We start from the raw sequence: 27,260 nt of genomic DNA on the forward strand, positions 1-27,260 counted from the left end.
AAGAAGAGGCTACAACTTCTAAGAAAAGGAAAGCTGCATTTTAAAGAACATTTCTGGAGTCCTACTTAAAATATGGATTTATCGCCACAGGTGACTCTGACGCGCCAAGCCCACTCCGCATAATATGTGGAGACAGGCTAGCTAACGAGGCAATGAAGCCTTCAAAACTGCTTCGGCACATGGAGACCAAGCATCCTGCATTAAAAGACAAACCTTAACCACTTCGGGTGTCATTGTCTCCGATTACGCCGGCTCGTTTCTGAGAAACAAGCTCAGTGCTCCCACTAATTCAACGTAATGGTGAGTTTTATTTTTATGTCGTTTATACTTGTTTTTATGCCAATCGTATCATTTTATTTAATCGTATTTATTTTTTTTATGATAAATGTATGTTTTATTTATATAAATGAATTATTTATTTATATAAAGGCCGGTCTGCGAAAATATTTCTGACACGTAACCGGTCTGTGGCGCAAATAATTGTTGGGGACCACTGATCTAGAGCAGTGGTTCTTAACCTGGGTTCGATCGAACCGTAGGGGTTCAGTGAGTCGGTCTCGGGTTCAACAGAGCCTCTACTGCGAAGGTCCGGTCCGAACACACCTGATTTATCGTGTAAATCCGTGATAACAGTGAACAGCTCTCGCAAAGGCACACTGATTTGCAAGTATGTAATTTGTTGTGAGTTCATGCATTGTATTGGTTTTGTTCTTTGAACAAGGTGATGATCATGCATGGCTCATTTTGTGCACCAGTAACGGTACCATTTTGGGTCCATTTGGAGAAAAATGGGGGGCTGGGTGACGTCATCGCTATAAAATAAATGTGTAATATCTACGAAACGGAAGCAGCACAAACGAAAATTTTTGCTGCACAAACCAGCACAAACGAAGCACAAACGAACGGTACCATTTTGGGTCCATTTGGAGTAAAATGGGGGGCTGGGTGACGTCATCGCTATGAAATAAATGTGTAATATCTACGAAACCGAAGCAGCACAAACGAAGGTTTTTGCGGCACAAACCAGCACTAACAAAGCACAAACGAACGGTACGTACCATTTTGGGTTCATTTTGAGCAGATGGGGGGCTGGGTGAACTCTGGATGACCTATAAAATAATCTTTCATAACTAAAAAACCATAGCAGCACAAACGAAAATTTTTGCTGCACACACCAGCACAAACGAAGCACAAACGAAACAGACTATTTTGCTTACATTTTGCGTGGGGTGGGGGGCCAGCTTCACGCAGGTTGGATACCTGGATGGCAAGCCAGGGGAAGGAGATGGCGGCTGGACTTCGCGCTGACGAGGACTGGACGTGGCGGACGGGTGATATCCAAGGAGAGCAACTGCGGACTGACAAGGTAGCACTGGACAGACAGGAACAGGACCGAATCATACAGAAACGGGGAGTCAATCTTCCAAGGACCCGTGTGCACGGAGACATCACGAGGCAAGCTGACAAGGATTGTCGCGCTGGCCGCGCTAATTTAGTGCTCCCAATGAGCCCGCGACAGGTGACAGTGATCCTGGTGAGTGGGAGGCGTGGCTGAATGACACTGGCGCGTGACACAGTCTTGCATTTTATTTGTGATGTTTCTTTCCACAGACTATACAATGACAAGTCAAATAACATCTTATTGTACATAATAATAATAATGATAATGATAATAAAAAAGAATTGCAATACAAAAACAACTTAAATAGGCAGAATGTCGATCACAGGTTAGTCTTGATTCAATGTTTTGGACTCAACATGCATTCAATATATAAAAATAGACCTTTGGTTGAATGTATTTACATTTTCAATATAAATATAAGTTAAAAATGTATTTTTGAAATACAAAGATAAATACAGCCGGATAATGTACATTGTGTACCATCCAACGTTTAAAAATATTTTTGGGATATTTAGCATTAAAATAGCAATAACTACATTAGAAATGCTACTTGACAATTACACATCTCTTGTCATTTTACACTCTTTTCATTTGTCAACCACTCTCCGCCAATTTTTAGTCGGAAGGTAAAGGTGTAACTACGTGGTAACTACATAGATATAAATAATAAACAGGAGTCTAGCTCTGTCGGACATCCTGGAGAAGTTTATTGATCTCAGCCACCAACTCACTGGCATCCACAAGCTCCTGGCGGCTGTCAGTGCGTTTTCCGTGTAGGTGGCTGAGTACAGTCTCAAAATCGTCCTCTTCATAGTTTTCTGGAATTTCCTCCATAGCAGGAAGCCACTTGGATGATGGGCCAGGAAGGGCCACCGGAGCCTGAGAAGGTTGCATCATAGTGGGGCTGACTCTTGCTGTGAGCAAGGCGCAGTTGTGTGATTTGGGGTTGCTATTCTGCAGGCTGTTTTTCAGTGCCTGTGAGTTATTGTGAATGTTGCTCTGACTGCTGAGCTTGGTGCTGGGTTTCAGAGTGTGGTAGCTGCCTCCCTGATGGTGACCAGATGAAATAATGCCACTTCCTGGATTCTGGAAATGAGTATTGGCAGCCCAGGCTGCCACATTCTGTTGGTGGACAGAGGGGTTGGCCTTGCTTGGAAGATGACTCCTCCTCCGATCTAAAGATCCAGTCATTGGTACGCCAATACCACTGAGGCTAGTCCCCTTCTGGTTCTCATTCACTTGGATATATGAATCTAAACCCTGGGGAAGCAGGCGCTGGAAAACACTGCTCATTTCCGTAAGGAACGATGAAGTTCCACCAAGGTCTTCATCTCTGGTCTCATCCCCACCATCATCTTCAACTTCCTCTTCCCCAGTGCTCTCTCTGCGCGGATGTTTTCCAAATGTAGAGAAGCTTTGGTTCCGGCGAGATCCATTTTCGATGCACGGTTGAAGAGTTTTGTCCAGGGACTGGTCAGTGGATTGGCAGACTTCCTCCCCTGGAATGTAGAGATTGCTTCGGTAGTCAGAGGAGGATGACGCTGGGGACGCATGTGGGGGCATCCAGCACTGATCTGAATGTCCTAGTACGCGACATTCCTCAGTGCAGAGCCTCATAGCTGGGAGGGGGGAAAAAAGTGGGAAATAATTGTAAGAAATCAGGAGACATAGCCTAAATATACATAGTACTGTATGTAATCAATTTTCGGAAAATTTATATATAATAATATACATATAAATATATATAATATATATATATATTAATGTATGTTTTGACTTTTATTTCTTGAACTAAATCTTAGTGGCTCATATTTTTGTTAAAAAAAGAAAAGAAAACCTCTAACGTGATTTTTCTAAAACTGAATTGTCAAAGCATAAAAGAAAAATAGCAATGTATCTAAAGACATACTGCTCAATGCATGTACAATATTTATATATATGAATTGTAGGTTGCACCTTGTTTGGATTTAAATTTCATATTTACTGTATGATTTCATATCTGTGTATATTTTCAGGTTCTGATTGAAACTTAATTAAATTAATTGGAAAAATGGCGGCTAATAGCAGTCAAGGCTATAAAATGCAAAAAACATTTTAGAGACTGAAAATCTAGCATCACCCTTTTAAGAGAGCATTCAGCAAAGCTGTCAATGCCGATTAGCCATTCAAAACAACTCCCTTAATAGCGTTTCATTTTCAAGTTGCTCTTTTCAATAATACATTTAAAAGAATATCAGTAGAATATATGAAACGAATCAAATACGCAATGTTAAAGCTTTCATTAAAGGATTGCTCTTCTCACATCTGCCATTGAGGGACTTCATTATCCGCTCATTAACATGAAAGACATTTATTATACATCTTAGAGCAGAAAAGCGCATACTGCATTGGGAAGGCAAGCCACTGCTTAGAGCAGGTGTGCGCAATACGTCGATCGCGATCGACCGCCAAGCCACTATTGGTCGATCGCGTGATATTATTTTATTTATTTATTTATTTTCGCACTTGACGCGTGTACAAACAACGGTGCTAACAACACAACACAAACACGCTAGCTCGCGAGTTCCCTCCAATTGTCAGAACCCTGTTTTTCCTCTTAAACTTAAGAAAGGGTATAAAAATTAGTGGGGCAGCTGGCCATAGTAAGAAGTATCACTTTCATTGGGATTTGGAGTAGGACTTTTTTTTCCACGATGACATATATATATATATATATATATATATATATATATATATATATATATACGTATATATATATAAAAATTTTTTTTTTTTTAGTGGGTAGATCTTTGTGACTTGGTCATTTCAAAAGTAGCTCGCGAGCTCAAAACGTTTGCTCACCCCTGGCTTAGAGCTAATAAAAAGCTCATATGAAATTTTCAATCTAAAATATTTAGCATGATAATGCAATCCTACTGTGTATGAATGTTAATTCATATCTGGAAGCTGGGGCTTTTGCCTTGATAAATTTGCAACCTTACTTTCATTAAATTTTATTGGGGTACACAGTATTGTTTTAATCTTGAAAGAAAAGGCTTTTCCAGCCTGCCACTCTTTGATTCCAGCACTCCAGATTCAATTGTATAATTTCCTTTAAATGCAATAAGAATAATTTATGGACATAATAAAAAGCACATTATTGAAATGAAATGCAAGACTGACACTGTAAAAAATTAAATTTCTTTTTATCCGAGACTATATATACACATGCCTGATTCATTTATGTTTTCTGATTCAGTAATGACTTCAATTCAACAAATATCTATAATGACAAATAATTGATGAAACACTGCTCAAAATTAAAGATTAAAGTCCCAATGATCGTCACACACACACCTGGCACAGCCTGTGGTGAAATTTGTCCTCTGCATTTAACCCATCCCCGTGTGATTTTAATCCATCCCCTGGGGGAGAGGGGAGCAGTGAGCAGCAGCGGTGCCGCGCTCGGGAATCAGTTGGTGATCTAACCCCCCAATTCCAACCCTTAATGCTGAGTGCCAAGCAGGGAGGCAATGGGTCCCATTTTTATAGTCTTTGGTATGACCCGGCCGGGGTTTGAACCCACAACCTTCCAGTCTCAGGGCGGACACTCTACCACTAGGCCACTGAGCTGGTCAACGTATCTATGGAATGGACAGGCGAGTGGAGGCCAGTGGGAGATGTGATGATACATATAACTATGAGAGCATTTCTGTTCTGGTTGCATGGCAACTATTCACATAACAATTAAACGCCTACTTTTTGACAAAAAAACATGCCGTTTGGATGGCTTTGAAGGCTTGAAAGTGGTTGTGAGGAGAATGAATAATGAGCAGAACCTCACGATGAAACTATAAATAAGGGAAGGAGGGAGGAGGTGTTAGTCATGAGTGTTTAACTCAACTTTAATTAGGCTATTGTTCAAATATGGTGTCAATTGATGGCTGTGTGGGAAGCCGGCTGGAAATAAATAGGACTATAGGAAGCGCTAATGCCATGATAGGTTGAAAAAAAAGCTGCTTTGCGACCTGTGACTGTTGACTAATGCATGCTATTGGAGATGGGGAATTTACCCCTGTCAGCCATAGACGTCTATTAGACGTCTGGTCTATGTATAGACCTAATTTAGACGTCTACAATTGGTCTATGTATAGACCTAAAATAGACATCTAAATTAATAACTTCAAATATGATCATATTTCGAAATTTTAAAGTGTGGTTATTTCGGTAACCTGATATTAGAGCTATGGAATAACCTAAAATAGACGACAAAATTAAATCCATCAAATATGATCATATTTCAAAATATAAAACTCTGAAAGAGGTAAACCAGCTGTAAGTTGTATAAATAATGTACAGAATGTAGATTGTCTGACCATGTGGGGGATTGAATTAAATACATTAGATAGTGTACGTGCAAAAAATAGCTCATCAAGTGGATTAGAGTAAAATGAAATATCAACTTGCACGAAGGGCGGTGGGGAGATATGTTACCTCCCCCACGAATAAAACAAAAAATATTTTCTAGTTTCGGGTTAAAAGTAATCGCTTTAATTTCGGGTTCCGGTTCGTCTGGTAATAAAATCCAGGAAGAAATTCGTGAATCGTGTAGATCCGTTGAGAAAAAATAGCTTTGTTTTTATATGGGGGCGCTGGCAGCAGTATTGCGACAACAGCCGCCTTATTTTCGGCAGCATTTTGGCGCTACTTTCGTCACATCAGTTGCCAACTCATTTGCCTAATTTGTAAAAGTTTTAGCCAGCATGGCGAATGTTTTAGAGAAAAAAAGACGAGGACCGTGCCAGGGAAATAGACAAGTCGAACGGGATCAGGAACTGCTTCAGATGGGCATGGCTCGAGAGCAGCGTCACCTTACAACTCGGAACACAAAGGAGCTCTTAAAGCAATGCGACAGTGAGCGCCCGGCACGCTGCGGTTGCGCGGTCGGACTAAATTAAGCTCCCTGCGCACTGAGGTCCACTTAAATTTTGAAAAGTACATCAGGACTTTAAAAATATTTTCGAAATTTCAGCGACGGCTCTGTCACAATAATGCGATCAGCGCGGTGCATTTGTGCGGTCGGCGACGCGCTACGTTTGCGCGTTAGGCGATGCGCTGCAGTTGCGCGATCGGACAAAATGAAGCTCCCTGCGCACTAAGGTCCACTTGAATTTTGGAAAGTACATCAGGAGTTTAAAAATATTTTCTAAATTTCAGCGACGGCACTGTCACAATAATGCAACCAGCGCGGTGCAGTTTTGCGGTCGGTAACGCGCTAAGGTTGCGCGTTCGGCGGTGCGCTGCAGTTGCGCGATCGGACAAAAATGCGCAACTCAAAAAATACTTAAAAAGGTCTTGGAACGGATTAAACGTTTTTCCATTATTTGTAATGGGTAAAATAGATTCGGAATTCGACCAATTCGCTTCTCGAACCGCCTTCTGGAACGGATTGTGGTCGAAAATCGAGGCTTGACTATTATATTCACCTTGGTAGCCCACCAAGCAGGAATTTTTTTTTAACAAAACTGTTGAAATTGAGTGATGGGTGGTCCCTGGCCCACTGCGGCCCCCATTGGGGGGGGCCTGCGGCCCCTGGCCCCCTGCTGCAAGAGGGGGGGGGGGGGGGGGGGCACAGACCCTGGCTACTTTTCAGTGTTTTTTTTCATTTGCCGTTCTCATCCCTGCAGACAGAATGACATCTTTTTTTTTTCAAACAGGGCAAAGTTTATCATTGGAAAATGGTTAATTTGAATCTTGCAGATAACACTTGCTAGGAAGTGAGAGTCCATCACAGGGAAAAGTAAGAGGTTTTTTTTGTAGGCATTAGTCATTTAAAAAGAGGTCATAGCTGCAGTAATTTAAGTGAGTATTTTATTTTTATTTCTCTACATTCTCAGAGTTTCTGAAAGTCATCATGGAGCCCCTTCTGGCAATCCATGGGCTGAGGAGCCTCAACTCTCATTCATATTGTGACGCTGAGAGTGGACGGTTGCCCATGATTGATCTGGAGACCTTTGACTTGATGCTCAAGGAAATAAATGGCAAACAGGATGCAAGAATGAATGACAGAATGATTAAGCTTGGAATTGGTTAATCAAAAGTTTTGGATGTTGTGATCCCCCCCTTCACTCTTGATAGCTTACAAATGGAACCTGTAGGGTTCCGTTTGGTTTAATTGCTGTACTGTCAAAGTTACTGACTTTTCAGTTACTTTTTTGCTTGATTTACAAGAAAATAGTCCCCAATTCAATTTTTGTCTACTCTTAATTCCACTCTTCTGAGACAATGTTCATAATGCCTTGTATACAGATTGCAAAGCAGTTGCAGTTGGGAGGGGCTGATTTGAAGACCTGCATGTTTCCAAGACCATGGACAGGTATTATTAGTTTGACATCTGTACTGTAGATTAGATTTCTTTATTTGATATGTCCTACATAAAATATGTATATATATTGTAACTTAGTAGTTTTGTTCTATTAAAACAGCCCCCATTTTTTAATATTGTACTATGTATATTTTTACATTTTTAAACATATGATTAAAAACATTGCACATTTATATTTGTGATGTTGGATAATGTTTGAAAAATGTTTTTATTTAGGTTCAATTATCGTTTTGGTTAATTTTAACATCAAAAGGTGTATTTATAACTGCAGCTAACATAAGTATGACTGTTACTGAAACCTAATTTTATATTAAAAAATGTAAATTTTCACACCCTGGATCAAATGCATTTTCACAACATCCTGGAATTACACAAAGGTAAGGATCACAGGTTAAATGTATTGAAGAGAACCTCAATGTTGAATAGACGTAGAGATGTTCAAATGTCCACTAGCTACTAGCGCGATTAGCGCTAACCGCGCTAATAGCTATTAGCCATCATTCGAATGTCTACTCTACTCAATAAACGTCTAAAAAACGTTCACATATAGACGTCTAATAGACGTCTAATAGACGTCTATCCCATAGACGTTTAAAAAACGTTCACATATAAACGTCTAATAGACATCTATCCCGTAGACGTCAATAGTATAGACGTCTAATAGATGTCTATTAGACGTCTATGCTATAGACGTCGACGGCATATACGTCTATATTTATTACACTTTTAGACCATTTTTAGACGTGTTTTAGCCGAGACGTCTGGGTAGCATATAGACGTCTATTAGACGTCAAAATGCTCGCAGGGACGGTGTGTGACTAACGATGCACTGGGGCCTAGCTGACTACGGGCAGTAGGTTGGGCACACCCTGAACTGGTAGCCAGCCAATGTTAAACATTTTTCAGATGATATTGATGACAATTGCTAAACTGGACCTGCCCTACCACAAAAATTATGATGCATCCTTTTTTATGCAGAGCACAGAGTCACATCATTGTCAGATGCGACGGGGTGATATCTCTCTGCGGTGCAATGCCCAAATTGGCTCAACGTGGTCTGCCGAAAGTCCCAGCACGGTAAACTCGACTTGCCCGGGTACAAAAATGAATTTGTGACATTTTGTCACCTGCGTGAAGCTGGCCCCCCACCCCACGCAAAATTTAAGGAAAATAGTCTGTTTCGTTTGTGCTTCGTTTGTGGCACAAACTTTGTGCTGGTTTGTGCCGTAAAAATTTTCGTTTGTGCTGCAGCGGTTTTTTAGTTATGAAAGATTATTTTATGGGTCATCCAGAGTTCACCCAGCCCCCTATCTGCTCCAAATGAACCCAAAAGGGTACCGTTTGTTTGTGCTTAGTTTGTGCTGCAAAAACTTTCGTTTGTGCTGCTACGGTTACGTAGATATTACACATTGAATTTATAGCAAAGATGTCCGTCAGCCCCCCATTTACTTCCAAATGGACCCAAAATGGTACCGTTTGTTTGTGCTTCGTTTGTGCTGGTTTGTGCCGCAAAAATCTTTGTTTGTGCTGCTACGGTTTCGTAGATATTACACATTTAATTTATAGCGATGACGTCACTCAGCCCCCCATTCACTTCCAAATGGACCCAAAATGGTACCGTTCCTTTGTGCTTCGTTTGTGCTGGTTTGTGCCGCAAAAACTTTTGTTTGTGCTGCTACGGTTTCGTAGATATTACACATTTAATTTATAGCGATGATGTCACTCAGCCCCCCACTTACTTCCAAATGGAATCAAAATGGTACCGTCCGTTTGTGCTTCGTTTGCGCTGGTTTGTGTCGCAAAATTCTTTGTTTGTGCTGCTACGGTTTCGTAGATATTACACATTTAATTTATAGCGATGACGTCACTCAGCCCCACATTTAATTGGGGAAAAAACGTTGGCACAAATGAAATTTTTACGGCACAAACCAGCACAAACGAAGCACAAACGAAACAGACTATTTTACCTCAATTTTGCGTGGGGTGGGGGGCCTGTCTACCAAAACAGGGCTTTTAGTTTTAGTTTGTTTTAATGTAAGTTTTCATTTTTAAAAGAATTGTGTTTTAATTGTGCGCAACATTAAAAGAGCACCATGGTAGGTATGCTATACTAAACAATTCTACAAAATTACCACTCTAAAACCTTTTGATAATACAGGGTAGAATTTCGCTGTCCACAGACTTTGAATTACAATCAGTGCAATGTATAATAATGCTTATAAAGTCAGATTAAATAAACAAAGGTGTGGCACAGGTGCATGTCCGCCTCACAGTGATGAAGTCATGGGTTCAATTCCGTCAGTCCCGGCCTTCCTGTGTGGAGTTTGTCTCTTCTCCCTGTGCGGGTTTTCTCCGGGCACTCCAGTTTCCAAAAACATGCATGGAAAGTCGATTGAGCATTCTAAAATTGTCCTTAGTATGTATGAACGCTGGTTGTTTGTCTATATCTGCCATGCAATTTGCTGGCACCCACTTCAGGGTCAGTGACGTGCACTCATAGGAGGCAGGTGAGGCAGTGCCTCACCTTGCCACCAGGGGCAGTAAAGGGCTCAACATGGTTTCCCCAGCTGTCACCATAAGTTGTTAAAAAATGAATAATATAATAAAACATAATATAATATCTGTCCTGTGGTCTATGCTTTTAATGCAATTTTGGTGTGTTTCCTATACATTTGGATCATTTTCATAGTCAAAATAGCTGTATTTCTTGTTCAAATAACAACGGGAGACGAGAATCATGGAGGCTGCGGCAGTGACAGGTAGGGATGGGCGGATCGATACCAAAATATCGATATATCGATCCAGGCTGCTCATTTTTGAGTATCGATCTCCCTAGCTAAAATATCGATACTTACAATTATTTAATTATATTTTCCCTCATTTTTTTCTGCTCCAATTTGACGACTTGCACTCATGCTAGCACTACTTTTCCTTCCGCCTGCTGCACCGGCGTGTCCTGCTCTGCTCTGCTCCCGCCCCCTTTTCTCACAAGCCAAGCCCTCCTCCTCCGCCTCCCGTTCCAATCCAAACACAAACAAGCATGGCCACGGCGGCGGCCCAGTCCGAACGTAAGAGAAGTCTGGTTTGGAGGTATTATATTTTAGTTAATAACAACGAGGCAAGATGTGAAATATGTCACAAAACGATTAAATATTGTGGCAACACCACAAACTTAACAAAACATTTAAGTAAAATTCACCCCACGGTTCATGAAGAGCTGCAGTTGAAACGTGCCGCAGACACTAAGGCAGCGACGGAAAACCCTGCAGCCACACCGAGGCTAAGGTACCAAAGTACCTTAGAAGCAGCGTTTCAGAAAGGCAAGACATATCCAGGTATCAGGTGCCAACCAAAAATCGTAAGCATTTGTGGTTGATGTGCTATTTGAAGCAATAATTACTGCGCTTTAGTCAGTCATTTATAAATAAAGTTTTCCCCTTTTCAATTTGTGGTCGAACGCCATACGTTTTATTTGTAACTCCACTTCCTATAAACAACACTAAAGTATTACAATATTAAATGTAAGTATCCAGTGGCTTTACAAATTGATAGTTTTGCTGCTCATGACGATTAAGCCCTGCATCTCTGTTGGTACCATGTCTCTTTTTACAATATACTAAAAGACAAAACTTTTTCCCAACAACAGAGAGAGAGAGAAAAAAGTAAAGAATAGCTCCTTTTAATTAAAGTTATACTATTAATATGCATCTTCCATTAATGTTTTTCTAAAAAGGTTAATAATTCATGTACATGACGTAATACTTTTTTCTACAAAATTCAATAGATGACTCTCCAAGAGCAAGTATCATTTGCAGTGAAACACCTGCTGTAGTATACAAATGTGCAGGTCAATAGTCACATGTAAGGCACAAAATATTGATGCAGCATGCCACTGCATTTAAATTGTTTTTTTTGGCGGGAAATTACACTTCCGGTATCGATATCGGATCGATATCGGGTATTTTTGGGCAGGAAATATCCAAAATCATTGGTATCGCCCATCCCTAGTGACAGGTTGTGCCGCTCAGGGCGTGCGTGTGAGAGTGTGCACCACTCACACACTGTACTGAGCGCGTGCAAACGGCGCGTGCTTGCTTGCAGTCAGCGGGTGAAAATACGAGCCTTGAGGCAGCCAGTACTTTTGCCGCGAAGATGGGGCGATAGTGAGCCTCCGGCTCATAGTTCACGACACGAGTAAATGCGAGAGTAAATTAAGAAGAAAAACAACCAACAACATTCGGTGCTAACGCGTTGCTATTTGGCTTTGTTTTCCCTGACAATGGTGGATATAATCTCGAAAATAAGAAAATTTTCAAAACTTGACTTTCAGTCAAAGCAAGAAACCATAAGTAAGGGAAGACCAACGCCAGATTTGCGAGGATTAAGTCAAACTACGGGCCTCCCGGGACGGACTACAACACGTTCGTTTCAAAAGGATTGGTATTCTAAAAAAGACTGGCTTTGTGGTTGTGCTGCCAAAAATCGACTTTATTGCTTTCCCTGTCATCGAGATCTTCGTCCAGAAGGACAGGAGAATGGACTTCATTTGCAAGTAAAGGTAAGAATACTGCAGTGGTGTGTTTAAATGTACAGTGGTGTGTTTAAAATGTTATTACATTTAATCAAGAATGGGATAACAACCATGTATGCATGTAAATCTGACTTGTGAGTCAGTGCCTTAGTGTCATACAGTACGTTTGTAAATCTGACTCTGTCAGTGCCTCACCAACCCCAACCCTCACCGCACGTCACTGTTCAGGGTGCACTCCACCTCCAGCACACCTTCGGCCCTTATGAAGATAAAGTCGTTTGAAAAATGGGTGGATAGATGAAATGAAATAAAGCTAGCGCTTGCCAGCTTCTAAAATGTATTTGTGGGTTGAATTCCTGTTGAGAAGTATTAAATATGGGTTCACAGTGTACTATTTTATTTAATATATACTGTGTATGTTTTTTTCATATTATATGAATCTATGAACTATGAATGAAAGATGCAAGCACGTTTTATCTCGTGTTGTATTTTGGCCTGAGTCAGATAACAAAAGCAGGGATGTCATGCAAGCCTAAACCACACGCAAACTTGTCTTCTTCTCTTCCTATCTCATTGTATATAGTCTTTGCATGAACGGCATCACATTACAAGCACAGCAGGAACAGATGGTATTCAGTTTTATTCATAGTTCTTTATTGATAATAATTTAGCATTTTCTTATATTACTTTATTATTTATATTTACTTTATCTGATTTTGCTTCCAAGTTACATTTAAAGTTGAATTTTCAAGGAGTTAAAGAATCTTTGTCGTACCAACAACATATTTCGATATGATATAGCTCAAAATATTATACACCCAAGGTCCCAGGTTAGCCCAGTAAGGCCCAGCAATTGTGAAAATGTAAATATACTAACTACAAAATAAAATAAAACAATAATAAAGAGATGAGGTGCATAAAGCTCAGCAAGTCCCTCACCTAGGAGTCTATCCAAAGGCGAGTCCCTGCCAGGCTCGTAGTCGCTGTCGCCTGCATCACTGTCCCCACGACCACTATCTTTGAGACTGAATTTATCCATCTCATTCAGGGCATATCTGAGTGGGAAAAAAAACCATCTGTTACAATTGTCATGAAACAATGGCTAATTATTCTTATTAAAAACTCTTTGCTACTAAGAACGAGGGAAACACTTTGAGGGTATTAGTTGATATAAAGGTAATGTAACATTATGCAGCATAATGGTTAAAACCAAACAGAGGTTCCACTGGTAGTCCACATTCAATGGATTATGACAGTTGTGTTGTAGGGGTGGAACCTTCAAAACTGTTCGGCTCAACAGTTTAGATTCAGTTTGTCTGCGTGTGATTCATTTGCACAACTCATTTTTGTTTTCCTTCCTCATGAGCGCTACGCTATTTGGCGCCACAACTTGTAGGTTTAGTGTGAGACTCTCAACGGGATCACCAATATTTGAGTGATGTTCCAGTTATTTATTATCTTTCTGTGTGTTCACAATTGTCATGGTGATTGTTCTGGTGTTTTTCTAACTAGGCTGTATGTATTTCTTTTGTTAACGTTGATTTCTCCGACGGCCCAAAAAGGCACCACCGCGATCGGTTAAAAGAGAGAGAAACGAGAGAGGAGTGAGGTGCGTACATGTAGAAAAGGCGGTTCTGTATGAGAGAAATTGAAGAGGAATAAAACACCCTTTTGGAAACCAAAACTTGTCCCTCGTCGTGACTCGGAGCCGCAACATATTTTGGCGAGCCAGCCAGGAGACAGGGTTTTGTTTTTGTTCGAGATCAGCGAGAGCTCTGAGTGGGTACATCGTTAGCGGCTAACGTTAGCGCATTGCTACCAACGAATCCCCCCCTGCTCCAACAATGAACCGGGATCTTCCTGACTAACGGATTACCTCGTGAGTACCGAGGATGGAACAAGAACAGTTAAGAGACCAAGTTACTACCACGCTGTGTAGGCTAGAAAGGGATCAACTAGTGGGGGTATGTAACTTTCTAAAGGGCTCCAATGTCGACGATACTGGCGAGAACGAGGAAGCCATCAAGAAGATGAGCCGACGAGACTTGATGAAACTCATTGAAAACAACATTGATGAAGTTGAGCAAAGTCACAAGTCAGTGGAAGTAGTCCAATTCATTGATGAATTGCTGCTGTTTATTAAAGACACCGTGTGGGAAGGTGACGCTCGCGAGAGGAGCACTGTTTACCACCCCACTGATGTGACGCGCAACTACGAGGAGCTGCGGGTAGAGATACAAGCATTGCAGGAGAAACTTAAAATGGTGGACATATCATCAGCCGTGAGCCAAAGCCCATCACCTGCCAAAATATCGGAGGTGACTATTCGCAGGGAGTTTCGCATCTGTGGCCAAATAGGTGAAGGCGGGCAGCGCGAAAGGCTGTCCTATACCAACTTGCTCCATCAAATGGAACACGGACTTCGTAAAGGCCACAGCGAATCAGAAGTGCTTGAAGCGGTTATAAGAGCTATTTGCCCAGGGCTTAAACTCAGAGACATGCTTGAATTAAAGACTGATATAACCCTTTCTCAGTTAAAAACAATACTAAGAGGACATTATAGAGAAGATGATACATCCGACTTGTATCAAAAATTGATCAACCTTTCCCAGGAGCCCAAAGAATCGCCCCAGGACTTTCTATTCAGGGCCATTGAGCTCAAAGATCGGCTCCTGTATGCATCCAAAGGGGAACCAGCTGAACACTACAATGCAGACCTGGTCAAGAAGAAATTTTTGAGATCGGTGGGCACAGGACTACTGAATGACAACATTAAATTCCAGATGAAACCACTTCTTGATAAGTTGGAGGTAACAGATGAAAGACTGATCGAAAGGCTCAATGAGGCAGCTAACCTTGAAGCCGAGCGGCTAAACAAGCTAAGGAGGAGCGGCATCAAGCAACCTAGAATTAATGAGCTGCAAACTTCGGATGAACGGCACGGCGGCGTGCACACAACTCCATCCCAGGACACAGCAGTAGTGAAGGAGAAGGTCAAGATGGCTGCAGCTCCACCGGAAGTACAGGCCATGGTCGCTGAATTAAAAACTGAAGTTGCAGAGATGAAACAAATGGTGCTTAATTCCTTGAATGCCGGCAAGTTCCAGCCCGCCAGGAAACCAACATACAACACCCAACGGAGGAGAGGCTGCAGAACCTGCCAGGACAACGGCGAGGGAGACAATTGCACCCACTGCTTCAAGTGTGGCCAGGCGGGTCACATATCCAGAGGATGCCGAGCTCCACCTCTACGTCAGGGAAACGCCAGAGGGCCGCTGTCATGGGACCAGCAGTGACCCAGCCAACTCATCAGGAGTCCCGCTACTGCCACCAGTGTCGACGAGAGGAACGAGGTGACACGCTGCTCCAGACCTGCGCAAGCTGCTCATCTGCCTCGTACTGTTCCAAAGCCTGTCAGACTCAACACTGGCCGGAACACAAACACATCTGCACCGCGGTAAGAATGGTGGATCACCATTTGAGTGAGAAGCGAGAAAAAGGGTGGTCATCACACATGGGTAAACTTGATATTTTTCCAAATAAGCAAGGGAGAAAACTTGTTAAATTAATTGGTAGACGTAGGATGGTCAAGTGTACTTTTGATAATGTACCAGTTACAGCCCTGTGGGATACAGGCGCACAAGCTACGGTGATAAATGAGAAATGGAGAAAGGAACACTTGCCTTATACCACAATTCGAGGGATTGAGGAACTATTGGGACCAGAACCTCTAAATGGACTGGCCGCAAATCAGACTAAAATACCATTTATTGGGTGGGTTCCTGTTGAGTTTAAAATAACGGGCACAGAAGCTTCAAGTTCTGGCTTGTTAGTGCCTGTCCTCGTGTCCAGCGACCACAATGTGGCTCAGAGCCCTATCATAGGGTTCAATGTGATCGAGGAAGTCATTAATGAGCACGTGAAACAAGGCTCAAACGAGAGTGAATGTACAGCTAACATTGTGAGTGATGCTTTTGACATGGACACGGTCTCCGCTAAGACTGTTATCCATTTGTTGCATACACACCACGCAGTCAACGAGGAGATTCAGGTTAAAACGGGAAGAAGTAAAATTGTCTTAGGTCCAAATGAAACTACCACTGTTCGCTGTCGCACGCATATACAGGTTGATGAAGATATTGCTATGCTGTTTTGCCCAGAGTCCAACCAGAGTTTGCCTGAAGGATTGTTTATACAAGAAGTACTGTTTAAGGCAAAGAGAGGCAACTCAACCACGGTCCCAGTACCCATCACTAATACCTCGAGTCATAATATCACTCTGTATCCACGTATTAATGTGGGACATGTTGAAGGGGTCAAGGATATATATCCAGCAGCCCTACCGCTTGCGAGCAAGCCAAAAATGGATGAAAACGAGGCAGACCTCAAAAGTTCATCATCTTCTCCCCGTAACGCGAGTGAAAGTTGGGACCCCCCGTTAATGCTAGACCATCTAACTAATGAGCAGCAACAGGTAGTGAGGAAAATGCTCCGCGAAGAGTGCAAGGCCTTTGCTCGAGATGAAAATGATGTTGGCAGCATTCCGACTCTCCGCATGCATATTTCCCTTCACGACCATACCCCGGTCCAGAAAACATACATTAGTGTGCCAAAACCCCTACACCAGGAGGTAAAAGAGTATCTGCAAGATTTAATCAACCGGGGTTGGGTCATGAAATCCAAGTCACCGTACTCTTCACCAATAGTGTGTGTAAGAAAGAAATCGGGAGAGCTTAGACTCTGTGTAGACTACCGCGAACTTAATCGCAAGTCAGTACCGGACAGACACCCTATTCCCAGAATACAAGACATGCTTGATACCTTGACGGGTAGTTCATGGTTTACAGTGCTTGATCAAGGGAAAGCATATCACCAAGGGTTCTTGGATGAAGAAAGTCAGCCACTCACAGCATTCATCACGCCTTGGGGTCTGTACCAGTGGGTACGGATCCCATTTGGCCTTAGTTCTGCCCCGGCCGAATTCCAGAGAAGCATGGAGGAATGTCTGTGGGGGTTGCGAGATGACATTTGCCTACCCTACCTTGATGACAACTTAGTTCACAGTAAGTCGTTTCAGGACCATGTTGAACACGTGAGGGCAGTTTTGCAACGGTACCAGAAGCATGGTGTCAAACTAAGTGCTAGGAAATGTGAACTTTTCAAGCCTAAAGTCAGGTTTTTGGGCAGGATTGTGTCGAAAGAAGGTCATAGTATGGATCCCGCAGAAATTGCTCCCGTGATGGCACTAAAAGATAGGCAGCCCTGTAATGTGGGCGAGGTGAGGCAAATTTTGGGCTTTCTCTCCTACTACAGGCCATATATAGAAGACTTTTCACGCATTGCCAAACCTTTGTACGAACTCCCAGCAGCGCCATCAACCACTTCCAATGTGCCCCAAAACCCAAAGCGCCAGAAGGAAAGAGGAAAGGGGAAAAACAAACACAGTCGAGGACAGTTGTCATCCTCTGTCTCGATTACATGGACAGACACTCACCATCAGGCTCTGTGTTATCTGGTTGACAAACTGTCTAGTCCTCCTATCCTAAATTACCCAGACTTGAATCATCCGTTTGTGCTACACACGGATGCCTCTCAAGCGGGGTTGGGAGCCGTGCTCTATCAGCGAAGCAATGGAAGATTAAGAGTTATCGCTTATGGATCCAGAACCTTAACACCACCGGAGAAAAATTACCACATGCATGCGGGTAAATTGGAGTTTCTGGCACTGAAGTGGGCCATCTGTGAGCGCTTTAGGGATTACTTGTTACACGCACCATCTTTTGTGGTCTACACAGACAATAATCCGCTCACCTATGTATTAACAACGGCCAAATTGAATGCTTCTGGTCAGCGGTGGGTAGCAGAATTGGCAGATTTCAATTTTACCATAAAATACAGACCTGGCAAAACGAATGCAGATGCAGATGGGTTATCGAGGATGGCCATTGACTTCGAGGACTATATGAGTCATTGTACACAGTCTGTCAACCAGGATGTTGTAACAGCCACCCGACAGGGCATATTGGCACAGCAAGCGGAACAAACTCCTATCTTCAGCGCAATTTCCTTAGATGTGCTTCAGCAGCAAACAGGAGCTGAGGGACTGCTACATACTGTTCAGCCATTGACCAGAGAAGAGATTTGCGCTGCTCAGCGGCAGGACGCTGTAATAGGTCAAATATATAGTCACTTGCAGAAAAAAAGGAGACCGTTAGCATATGAGCTGAAAGCTGAGAGTGCAGAGGTAAAGGCATTGGCCAGAGAGTGGGACAAGCTCAAGATCAGGGAGGATGGGACCTTGTTCAGAGTAACTGCAACCAGAAAACAATTGCTTCTCCCTTCGATATACCACCCCCTTGTATTGGATGAACTGCACAAACAAATGGGCCACTTAGGCTCAGAGAGAACACTAAAGCTGGTAAGGGACCGTTTTTATTGGCCCAAAATGCAAAGAGACATTGAACACTTTGTCATGAATGTATGCGAGTGTCTGAAGAAGAGAAAACCAAACAGGCAAGCGCGTGCACCGATGCAAAATATCGTAACCACTCACCCCTTTCAGCTAGTGTCAGTTGATTTTCTCCATCTGGAACAATGTAAGGGTGGTTGCGAGTATATTCTAGTGGTCATGGACCATTATACACGCTTTGCACAGGCATATGCAACGACCAACAAATCAGCAAAGACTGTGGCAGAAAGATTGTTCAATGACTTTTGCCTTCGATTTGGTTTCCCAGAAAAGCTCCACCACGATTTAGGGAGAGAATTTGAAAACAAGCTGTTAAGTCACCTGAAGGAGTTGTCCGGTGTAAAGGGATCTCACACAACTCCATATCATCCTCAAGGGAATGGGCAAACAGAACGATTCAACAGGACTCTCCTCTCTATGCTGAGAACCCTTACCGAAGAGCAAAAATTGAACTGGAAAACACACCTTCCCAAAGTAGTACATGCCTACAACTGTACTGCTAATGAGGCCACTGGTTACTCACCATTCTTCTTACTTTTTGGTAGATTACCAAGGCTTCCGGTGGACCTTCTCTTTGGCATTGAGCAGGAAGAAAGCCCAGGTTCCTACCAAGACTATGTCGGAAAATGGAGGAGCAGGATGATTGAGGCTTACAACATCGCCTCCAGGAATGCAGTTAAGTCAGCCGATAGAGGTAAAAGACAGTACGACAGGAAAATCTATGGTCCACCACTTCAGGTGGGCAGCCGCGTTCTTGTCAGAAATGTCGTTGAGAAGGGAGGTCCGGGAAAGATCCGCTCATATTGGGAAGACAAGATTTACGTCATCAAACACCAAAAGGGCGAGGACAGTCCAGTTTTCGAGTTGGAGCCAGAAAATGGCACAGGCAGAACAAGGATCTTACACAGGAATTTGTTATTGCCCTGTGACTTTCTTCCACTAACTCCACAGGAAGATAGGATGGTGGAAAAGAAAAAAACAAAAAAAAGACACTTTGATGAAAATGGGAGAACAAAGGCACAACAGATGCAGCAGGTGGAAAGTGAGGTGGATCTAGATGAGGACTTATTGGATGCTGCCACATGGTCTGTCCATGAGCCGCACGGTTTGCGGTTGCTGGACCCCAATGCAGTAGAATTTGTCCCACAGATCGCGGGAGATGCTTCCGTGCGGGAAGAGCGTTCCGAACAAGCTGAGGAGGAGGAACGGGTCGAGATAGTCCCTTCTCCATCTGTTAGGGAAGTTGAGTACACTGCAGATGCAGGTGATACATCCGATGAGACGGATTCCGAAGACGCAAGAGCGGCAGAGCAGAGAAGGTGGTACTCAAAAAGGGACAGACGGAAGCCACAAATTTTGACTTACAATATGTTGGGTCAACCGACTTTCACAGAGAGGACAGTAGCCACTAAATGTTTAGATGTTAGGGGTTTCTGGCGACCTTGGTGTTGAATGCTTATATTTGTATATATGATTTGTGACGTCATAGTTGTAACATGAACATGGACAACTGCCACAAGTGTATGCAGGTCTTATAATTGGTTATTGAAAATGTTGGGTGGTTGAATGCTTACACTGAATTTTTCAGGAGTATACACAACTGTAATGCATATTGGTCGGGGTATGAAAAAAAAAAAAAAAAAAAAAAAATTGCTTCAAACCGGTTTGCCGGTCTATTCCGTGCTATTCGGTCTGTAAATTGGTTACCTTGATGTGAGTGTTAGGTCAAGATGACACTTTTTTTCTTAAGTGGGGGAGGGTGTGAGACTCTCAACGGGATCACCAATATTTGAGTGATGTTCCAGTTATTTATTATCTTTCTGCGTGTTCACAATTGTCATGGTGATCGTTCTGGTGTTTTTCTAACTAGGCTGTATGTATTTCTTTTGTTAACGTTGATTTCTCCGACGGCCCAAAAAGGCACCACCGCGATCGGTTAAAAGAGAGAGAAACGAGAGAGGAGTGAGGTGCGTACATGTAGAAAAGGCGGTTCTGTATGAGAGAAATTGAAGAGGAATAAAACACCCTTTTGGAAACCAAAACTTGTCCCTCGTCGTGACTCGGAGCCGCAACATTAGGCAGGACATGACATCCACGCCACATCCCACAATCATTTTGCAGCGGGACGCATCCTGCCTCCAAAACCAGCTCAGTGGCCTAGTGGTAGAGTGTCCGCCCTGAGACTGGAAGGTTGTGGGTTCAAACCCCGGCCGGGTCATACCAAAGACTATAAAAATGGGACCCACTGCCTCCCTGCTTGGCACTCAGCATTAAGGGTTGGAATTGGGGGGTTAGATCACCAACTGATTCCCGAGCGCGGCACCGCTGCTGCTCACTGCTCCCCTCTCCCCCAGGGGATGGATTAAAATCACACGGGGATGGGTTAAATGCAGAGGACAAATTTCACCACACCCAGGTGTGTGTGTGACGATCATTGGGACTTTAATCTTTTTAATCTTAATCTTAAAATCCTACTGCCTTTGAGGCTTCTCCTATTCAATAGACCTTTTGCAGATCTCCGGGTGGTGTGGTGCATTATGAGTAAAGGAATTTCTTCAACTACTAACTCTGAATGGGGATCAATTGAGACAGCCATGATTAGGACCATTTCAACAGCTGGAAAGTTGATTTTTATAATTTCATCTATTTTAAACTGTCGTTTGGTACTGATTTGGATGTAAACATATTACAGCTGAAATTCTGAAATTAAGGTGCATCTCGTTTGTTTCAAGGAAACACTTTTTAAAGTGCACAAAGACAATGGGACAATTCTGAACATTACAGTTATCAGTTTGTATAGACCAGTGGTTCCCAAAGTGGGCGGTACCGCCCCCCTGGGGGCGGTGGAAAGGTCTGGGGGGGCGGTGAGGAAGAAAGGGGCGGTAGGGGGGCGGTAGGGGGGCGGCAGTCGATTTGTACACAACACGCCGCTCTGGCCCAGTCAGATCCGACAGCATAGACTACAAAAGCAAAAGCTCAGGTTTGTAATTTCAAGCTTGTAATGTTCAGAATTTTATCTTATAATAAAAACCGCATTCTGGCGGTCAACATCATCTTGAGTTCAAGTCAACATGAAATTGGGGACTCGCCAGAACGCGCCGTGTTGTGTTGAGCTGGTTAGGGCAGTGGTCCCCAACCACCGGGCCGCGGACCGGTACCGGGCCGCCAAGCCGCACAAAATTTTTTTTTTTTATCGACGATCAATTAATTCAGGTCAAGACACTCGTCCCGGTCACGTGACATGTTTCCCCAGTCGAGCCCGCAAAGCTAATATGTGGCGACAGGCTAACTAACCAGGCAGTGAAGCATTCAAAACTGCTTCAACACATGGAGACCAAGCATCCTGCAATAAAAGACAAACCTTAAATCACTTCGGGTGTCATTGTCTCCGATTACGTCTAGATGGGACCGGCTCGTTTCTGAGAAACAAACTCAGTGCTCCCACTAATTCAACGTAATGGTAATGATATTATAAATTTATTATTTATTTATTTATATAAATGTATTATTTATTTATATAAATGCCTGTCCTTGGGGGGGGGGGGGGGGCGCTAGGAATTCACTGGAGAGCCAAAGGGGGCGCCAGCCTGCAAAAGTTTGGGAACCACTGGTATAGACTATACATGAAATTGGAAGAGAACAGGAATAATTTATAAAAACTAAGAATGATGGCTTTGACCTTTTTCTGTCCTTCATTTATTTGGCACTTGACAAGCACAACACTTGATAGTTTTCCCATCCCCCAACACTGTCACTCACTCAGAGGTGAAGAGGAGACTAAACCAGTTTCACGTAACTTGGGGGTGACGTTATAGCTTTGGATCACCCGTTTGACACAATTCAGAAAATGTGCTGGAATTTTAGGCCTATGTATATTTATAATATCATTAAGGGGGGGGGGGGGGCACGTGACATAAAATAATGCCGCCCCGGGCAGCCCGTTCATGTTGCCCATGCCAAAGACCGCTACTGATTATGATGTTGTAATATTGTAAAAAAAAAAAATTGTAAAAATAAATAAAAAGTATGATTACTGAAATAATAATCTTGTCTCAGTTTAATGACAAATGTACTTAGTGTAAAATCTTGGATCGTGTAGTTTTACAAAAAAATTGTATATTTGCAGGAGGCCATGAGCTATTCTGGTACTGTATGACTGGCAATAATTGGATACCAAGGTTGGTTGTACTTTTCCATTCTATTTTTTCATTCAACCACTATGTTTCTTGCTTTAGTGACAATCGTATTAATCTCAAATATGCAGAATGCCTCACTCTTTCTGTAGTACCACGGGCTTTGATTTTAATTTTTTATAAGTTGTGGTCTGTGTGGTGGTATCAAGGTGTGAATTGGGTCACTTAATTTGCCATTGAAGGTCAACGTAAAAAATGCACCACCCACCCTCGACATACAAATTAAGTTCAATCTTATTAGCAATTCTAGCTGGGTTTGGGAAAAGGGCAGCTACACCCTGAACTGGTCACCAAGCGTTCATAGGACACATGAAGACAAAGCCCTCACACGCACATTTACACCATTGATGGTGGAATAAAAAAGTAGGAATAGGATTTTTGTTCAAATATGCATACAGAATACAATTATTATTGTTGCGTACGCTACAAAAATCGGTATATTCTACAATAATCAACACATAAGAAACTAACAAGGTCACCACTGTAAAAGTGTGCCCCCAAATCTCCATTCTAATTTAGTAGGTATTACCTGTAGCTCCTGGTGTATTTGTTGCCTCTGAAACTTGGCCGTGGCTGGTACTGGCCCTGATGGAGCATGGACAGAAGCTGTGAAACTTGCTACAATTCCAAGAGAACAAACAGGGGACAGACAAAACAGAAAAAAACAAAAAACAAAAAAGGAAAAAATGAAGAGAGGGACAAATGAATGGAGTCAAACAAGCAAGACTACAAGACAATGTTAAATGAAGGTGTGGGATAAGGGGTTGGGGGCATGACTTACTGAATGGAGGTAATAGAATGTGGGCAGCAAAAAGACATTCTTAACATGCACTTAAGACATAAAATGAGATATCAAATTTGGTTTGTGAACCAAATATTCCTGTGTCTCTTTTGATAAACGACAAATGGTGGCAACAAAGCTGCATTTTAGTATTACTTCACCAAGGAAAAATGAGTGCTACCAAATCAGAATATAAAACTCACGTCTTACCTCAACAGGAGGTGTTGTGTGGGCCAACTCCAGGGTGAAATTCTCTGGCATGTGGTTAGAGGAAATGGTGACAAGACTGTTAAGTGACTGGCGGCTGTGATGGCTCTGCCTGCTACCTAGCGTGCCCCTCTCAGGCATGGGTGAGGCTGACGGGGAGTGTGGGTGAGACTGGACAGGAAGAATTCCATTCACAGTTGGGACCAGGGTAATATCTGCCTTGTGTATGTGCCTCGTTTGCTTCTTCTGATAGCTGTTTTCTGCCACACGACAACTGTAGTTGTGCTTTGGGTCCTTCTTTTCTTGGGTGCAACGAGTTATTGCAAACTTCACCAATACAATAAGCAGCAGAGCGCAAACTGCCACGAGAGATACGATGACGTGAGAGAGATCATGAGAGGTGTGGCTGGAGCCAGTGGGAAAGAGAGGGGGGAGGAGGTCCATATTTTCCTGCAGAGTAATTTTGAGGAGGGCCCCGGCAGTGAGTTGATTGGTACCTCTATCCTCTACTACAAGCCTGACCTCCATCACGTACCTTGCCACTTGTTCTAAGCTCGCATTGGTCCTGAGCTCACATCGCCCAGCATCCATCATAAACAGACCCTCTTCATTTCCACTAACAATGGAGCAACTCACCTCTCCATTGGCACCAGAATCGCTGTCTGTGACTTTAAGCGCTGTGATCAACTCACCAGGAGATGCATACTTCCACACTGAAAGTTCAGCCGTGTGATTCTGGAGGGAGGGTGCGTGGATGATAGGTGGATTGTCATTTTCATCCAAAACTGTAAGAAGGACAGTGGTATTGGCTGAAAGTGAAGGATTTCCACCATCCCGTGCCTGGATGGTGAAAGTAATATGACTGACATCTTCATGGTCAAAGGTCCTCAGGGCATAAATGGCACCATTTGAGGGATCAATGGTTACATATGTAGAAATTGAGCTTCCCTGCACCTGAGCATCAATTATGGCATAGGTAACCTGGCCATTGGTGCCAAGATCTGCATCCGAGGCCACCACTGTCATCAGGTATGCTCCGGGAGAGTTGTTCTCAGATTTGAAGACCTCATAGCGATACTTCTCAAAACGAGGAGGATTGTCATTTTCATCCAGCACCTGAACAGTAAAATGTTTGATAGTGGAGAGGCTTGGGGAGCCTCGGTCCTCCGCTATGACTGTGAGGCTATACTCGGACCTCTTTTCTCTGTCTAATGAAATATTGGTAAGGATCATGTAGTTCTTTTCATATGTTTTCTGGAGTCTGAAGTGACCTTGGCCATGAAGCCTGCACTCCACTTCACCATTCAGCCCTGAGTCACTGTCATCAATACGCACCAAAGCAATGAAGGTGTCGACAAGTGCACCCTCTGAAATGTAAGCCACCTCCTCTTTGCCTGGAGTCATCAAGTTAATGTTTATCTCTGGTTTGTTATCATTTACATCCACCACTTTCACAACAATTTTGCAAAGCCCCGGAATGGAGTTCGGGCCCAAATCCTGAGCCTGGACATCAAGCTCATAGGACGAAGTCGATTCGTAGTCCACCTTTTTAATAAGTGTAATATGTCCATTCTCTGGATTTATATTAAACATTTCTAAGATTTTTGGTGAGATGTGACTGCTGAAAGAGTACACAATTTTTCCATTAGTACCCTCGTCTGGATCTGTAGCATTTAAATCAATAAGAAGAGTCCCAAGCGGATCATTTTCCAGCAAATTAATAACATACGCCGGCTCTTCGAATGCTGGACTGTTGTCATTAGAATCAGCGATGCTAATTTTCAGCAATGTGGAGCCAGATTTAGGGGTTACACCATTATCGGAAGCAGTGAGCTGCAACTGGTAGCTGGACTGCACCTCCCTGTCCAAATCTCGCATCACCACCAGCTCGGCGTACTTAGCCCCATCTGTCCTGGTCTTGATGTCTATTTTAAAAAAGTTGTTGGGACTGAGGAAGTAGGTGTGCAGGGAATTCTCCCCTACGTCTGCATCCAAGGCACCGTCCAGTGGGATCCGCGTCCCCACGGACGCGCTTTCGGAGATCTCAATGGGGACAATGGCACGGGAGAAATGCGGGGAATTATCGTTTATGTCCAACACTTGCACTGCCACGTGGAATAGCTGCAGATATTCCGTCGGCAGTGTAACCACGTCAAATTCAATTGAACAGTTCAGATTTTTCTCACATAGCTTCTCACGGTCGATTTTGGAGCCAATGCTGATCTCTCCGTCTTCCTCTCGCACAGACAGGAACGCTGTGCTCCCCCGCTGCATGGCACGGAAGCGAAAGGACACGGAGCTTGGTAGTTTGGATAAAACTTCAGCAACATCATCCTTTAGGCGCGCGATCACAGTCCCCACTCGTTGTTCTTCATAAACTTGATATTTTAAAGTCTTGCAGCTGACCGAGTTCAAAACCGCGATCAAAATAAATACTTGGAGTTTAGCAGAAGGGAGCATATTACCTTTGGCACCCATTTTAGTGCGTCAGTGACTTAATCCACAGAGGCGGGTGAACAACGAAGAAAATAAATCCCTTTCCTAATTTAAAATTGGAACATGTTTAAAATCACCGTCCGTCGTTCACCATCCGCTAAAATTCCGCCGTTTAAAAAATATGTTTTAAAATGCGACAGTTATTGCGTATGCGTATCCTTATGCACTCTTCGCCAGTGGCTTGAGTGGGAGTGAATTGGACATAAAGAAGCAGAATGAAAGAGGGCGAGTCCGTGCGTGTGGGTGATCGCGTACGCGAGCGAGCCTTCATCCTGCTCAGTTACCGAAGCCCCCCCCCCCAACAAAAACTTATACAAAGAAAGCGCAGGATCCTCCTTCTCACATACACACACCACATAATTAAAAGTGTGCCACAACAATGGGTTGGAGGAAGAATTACGTATTCCGTGCGCAGCCACGTATCAGACAAACCTGCGCACGTTTACAGTGTTGGTTTGGTTATTCACGACGTGTGCCAATTGAGCTCCCCCTTTCTTTGTGTGCCTCCTCCAGAATCAGGCTGCTATATCTATTATGCGTTCTTCTAAAAACATATAGGGGGGGGGGGGGGGTTCACATGGATATGTCACTCAGTGTATGTTATAAAAAAGTATTAAACGATTCTGCTATACTTAAAGATAAACCACAACCGTTTTTAAGCCTGGATATGCCACTAATGGTGTCTTGTAAGGTGGCTGTTGTGGGTTAAAACTGAAGAACAAGGAAAGGATTCAAGACTACTTGAACCACCCAAATACTTTAATGGATCACATTTTGCAGATACTGCTGTGCAATTCTGGAATCGTTTCACCAATTT

The 27,260-nt window shown here is 43.0% G+C and overlaps 2 protein-coding genes across 3 annotated transcripts in view; both read right to left on the reverse strand.

Moving 5' to 3' along the window:
• The window catches only part of tctn1 (tectonic family member 1), a 1,200,810-nt gene that overhangs the window by 222,469 nt on the left and 951,081 nt on the right, over positions 1 to 27,260 (reverse strand). The window lies entirely within an intron of this gene.
• On the reverse strand, positions 1,574 to 26,919 carry LOC119129506 (protocadherin-18-like). 2 transcript variants are annotated; one of them, XM_037262813.1, is made up of 4 exons: positions 23,951 to 26,919; positions 23,489 to 23,544; positions 13,237 to 13,352; positions 1,574 to 3,021 (listed from the first exon to the last, which is right to left on the reverse strand). In XM_037262813.1, exons 1-4 carry the CDS (start codon positions 26,423 to 26,425, stop codon positions 2,081 to 2,083), a joined length of 3,588 nt encoding a protein of 1,195 aa, XP_037118708.1. In that variant the 5' UTR covers positions 26,426 to 26,919; the 3' UTR covers positions 1,574 to 2,080. The 2 variants fall into 2 exon arrangements, with proteins under 2 accessions (XP_037118708.1, XP_037118707.1); XM_037262812.1 differs by having other exon boundaries at positions 23,489 to 23,577; positions 23,951 to 26,747.

Source organism: Syngnathus acus, chromosome 10 (assembly GCF_901709675.1).
Source record: "Syngnathus acus chromosome 10, fSynAcu1.2, whole genome shotgun sequence".
In the NCBI taxonomy this organism is placed as follows: domain Eukaryota; kingdom Metazoa; phylum Chordata; class Actinopteri; order Syngnathiformes; family Syngnathidae; genus Syngnathus; species Syngnathus acus.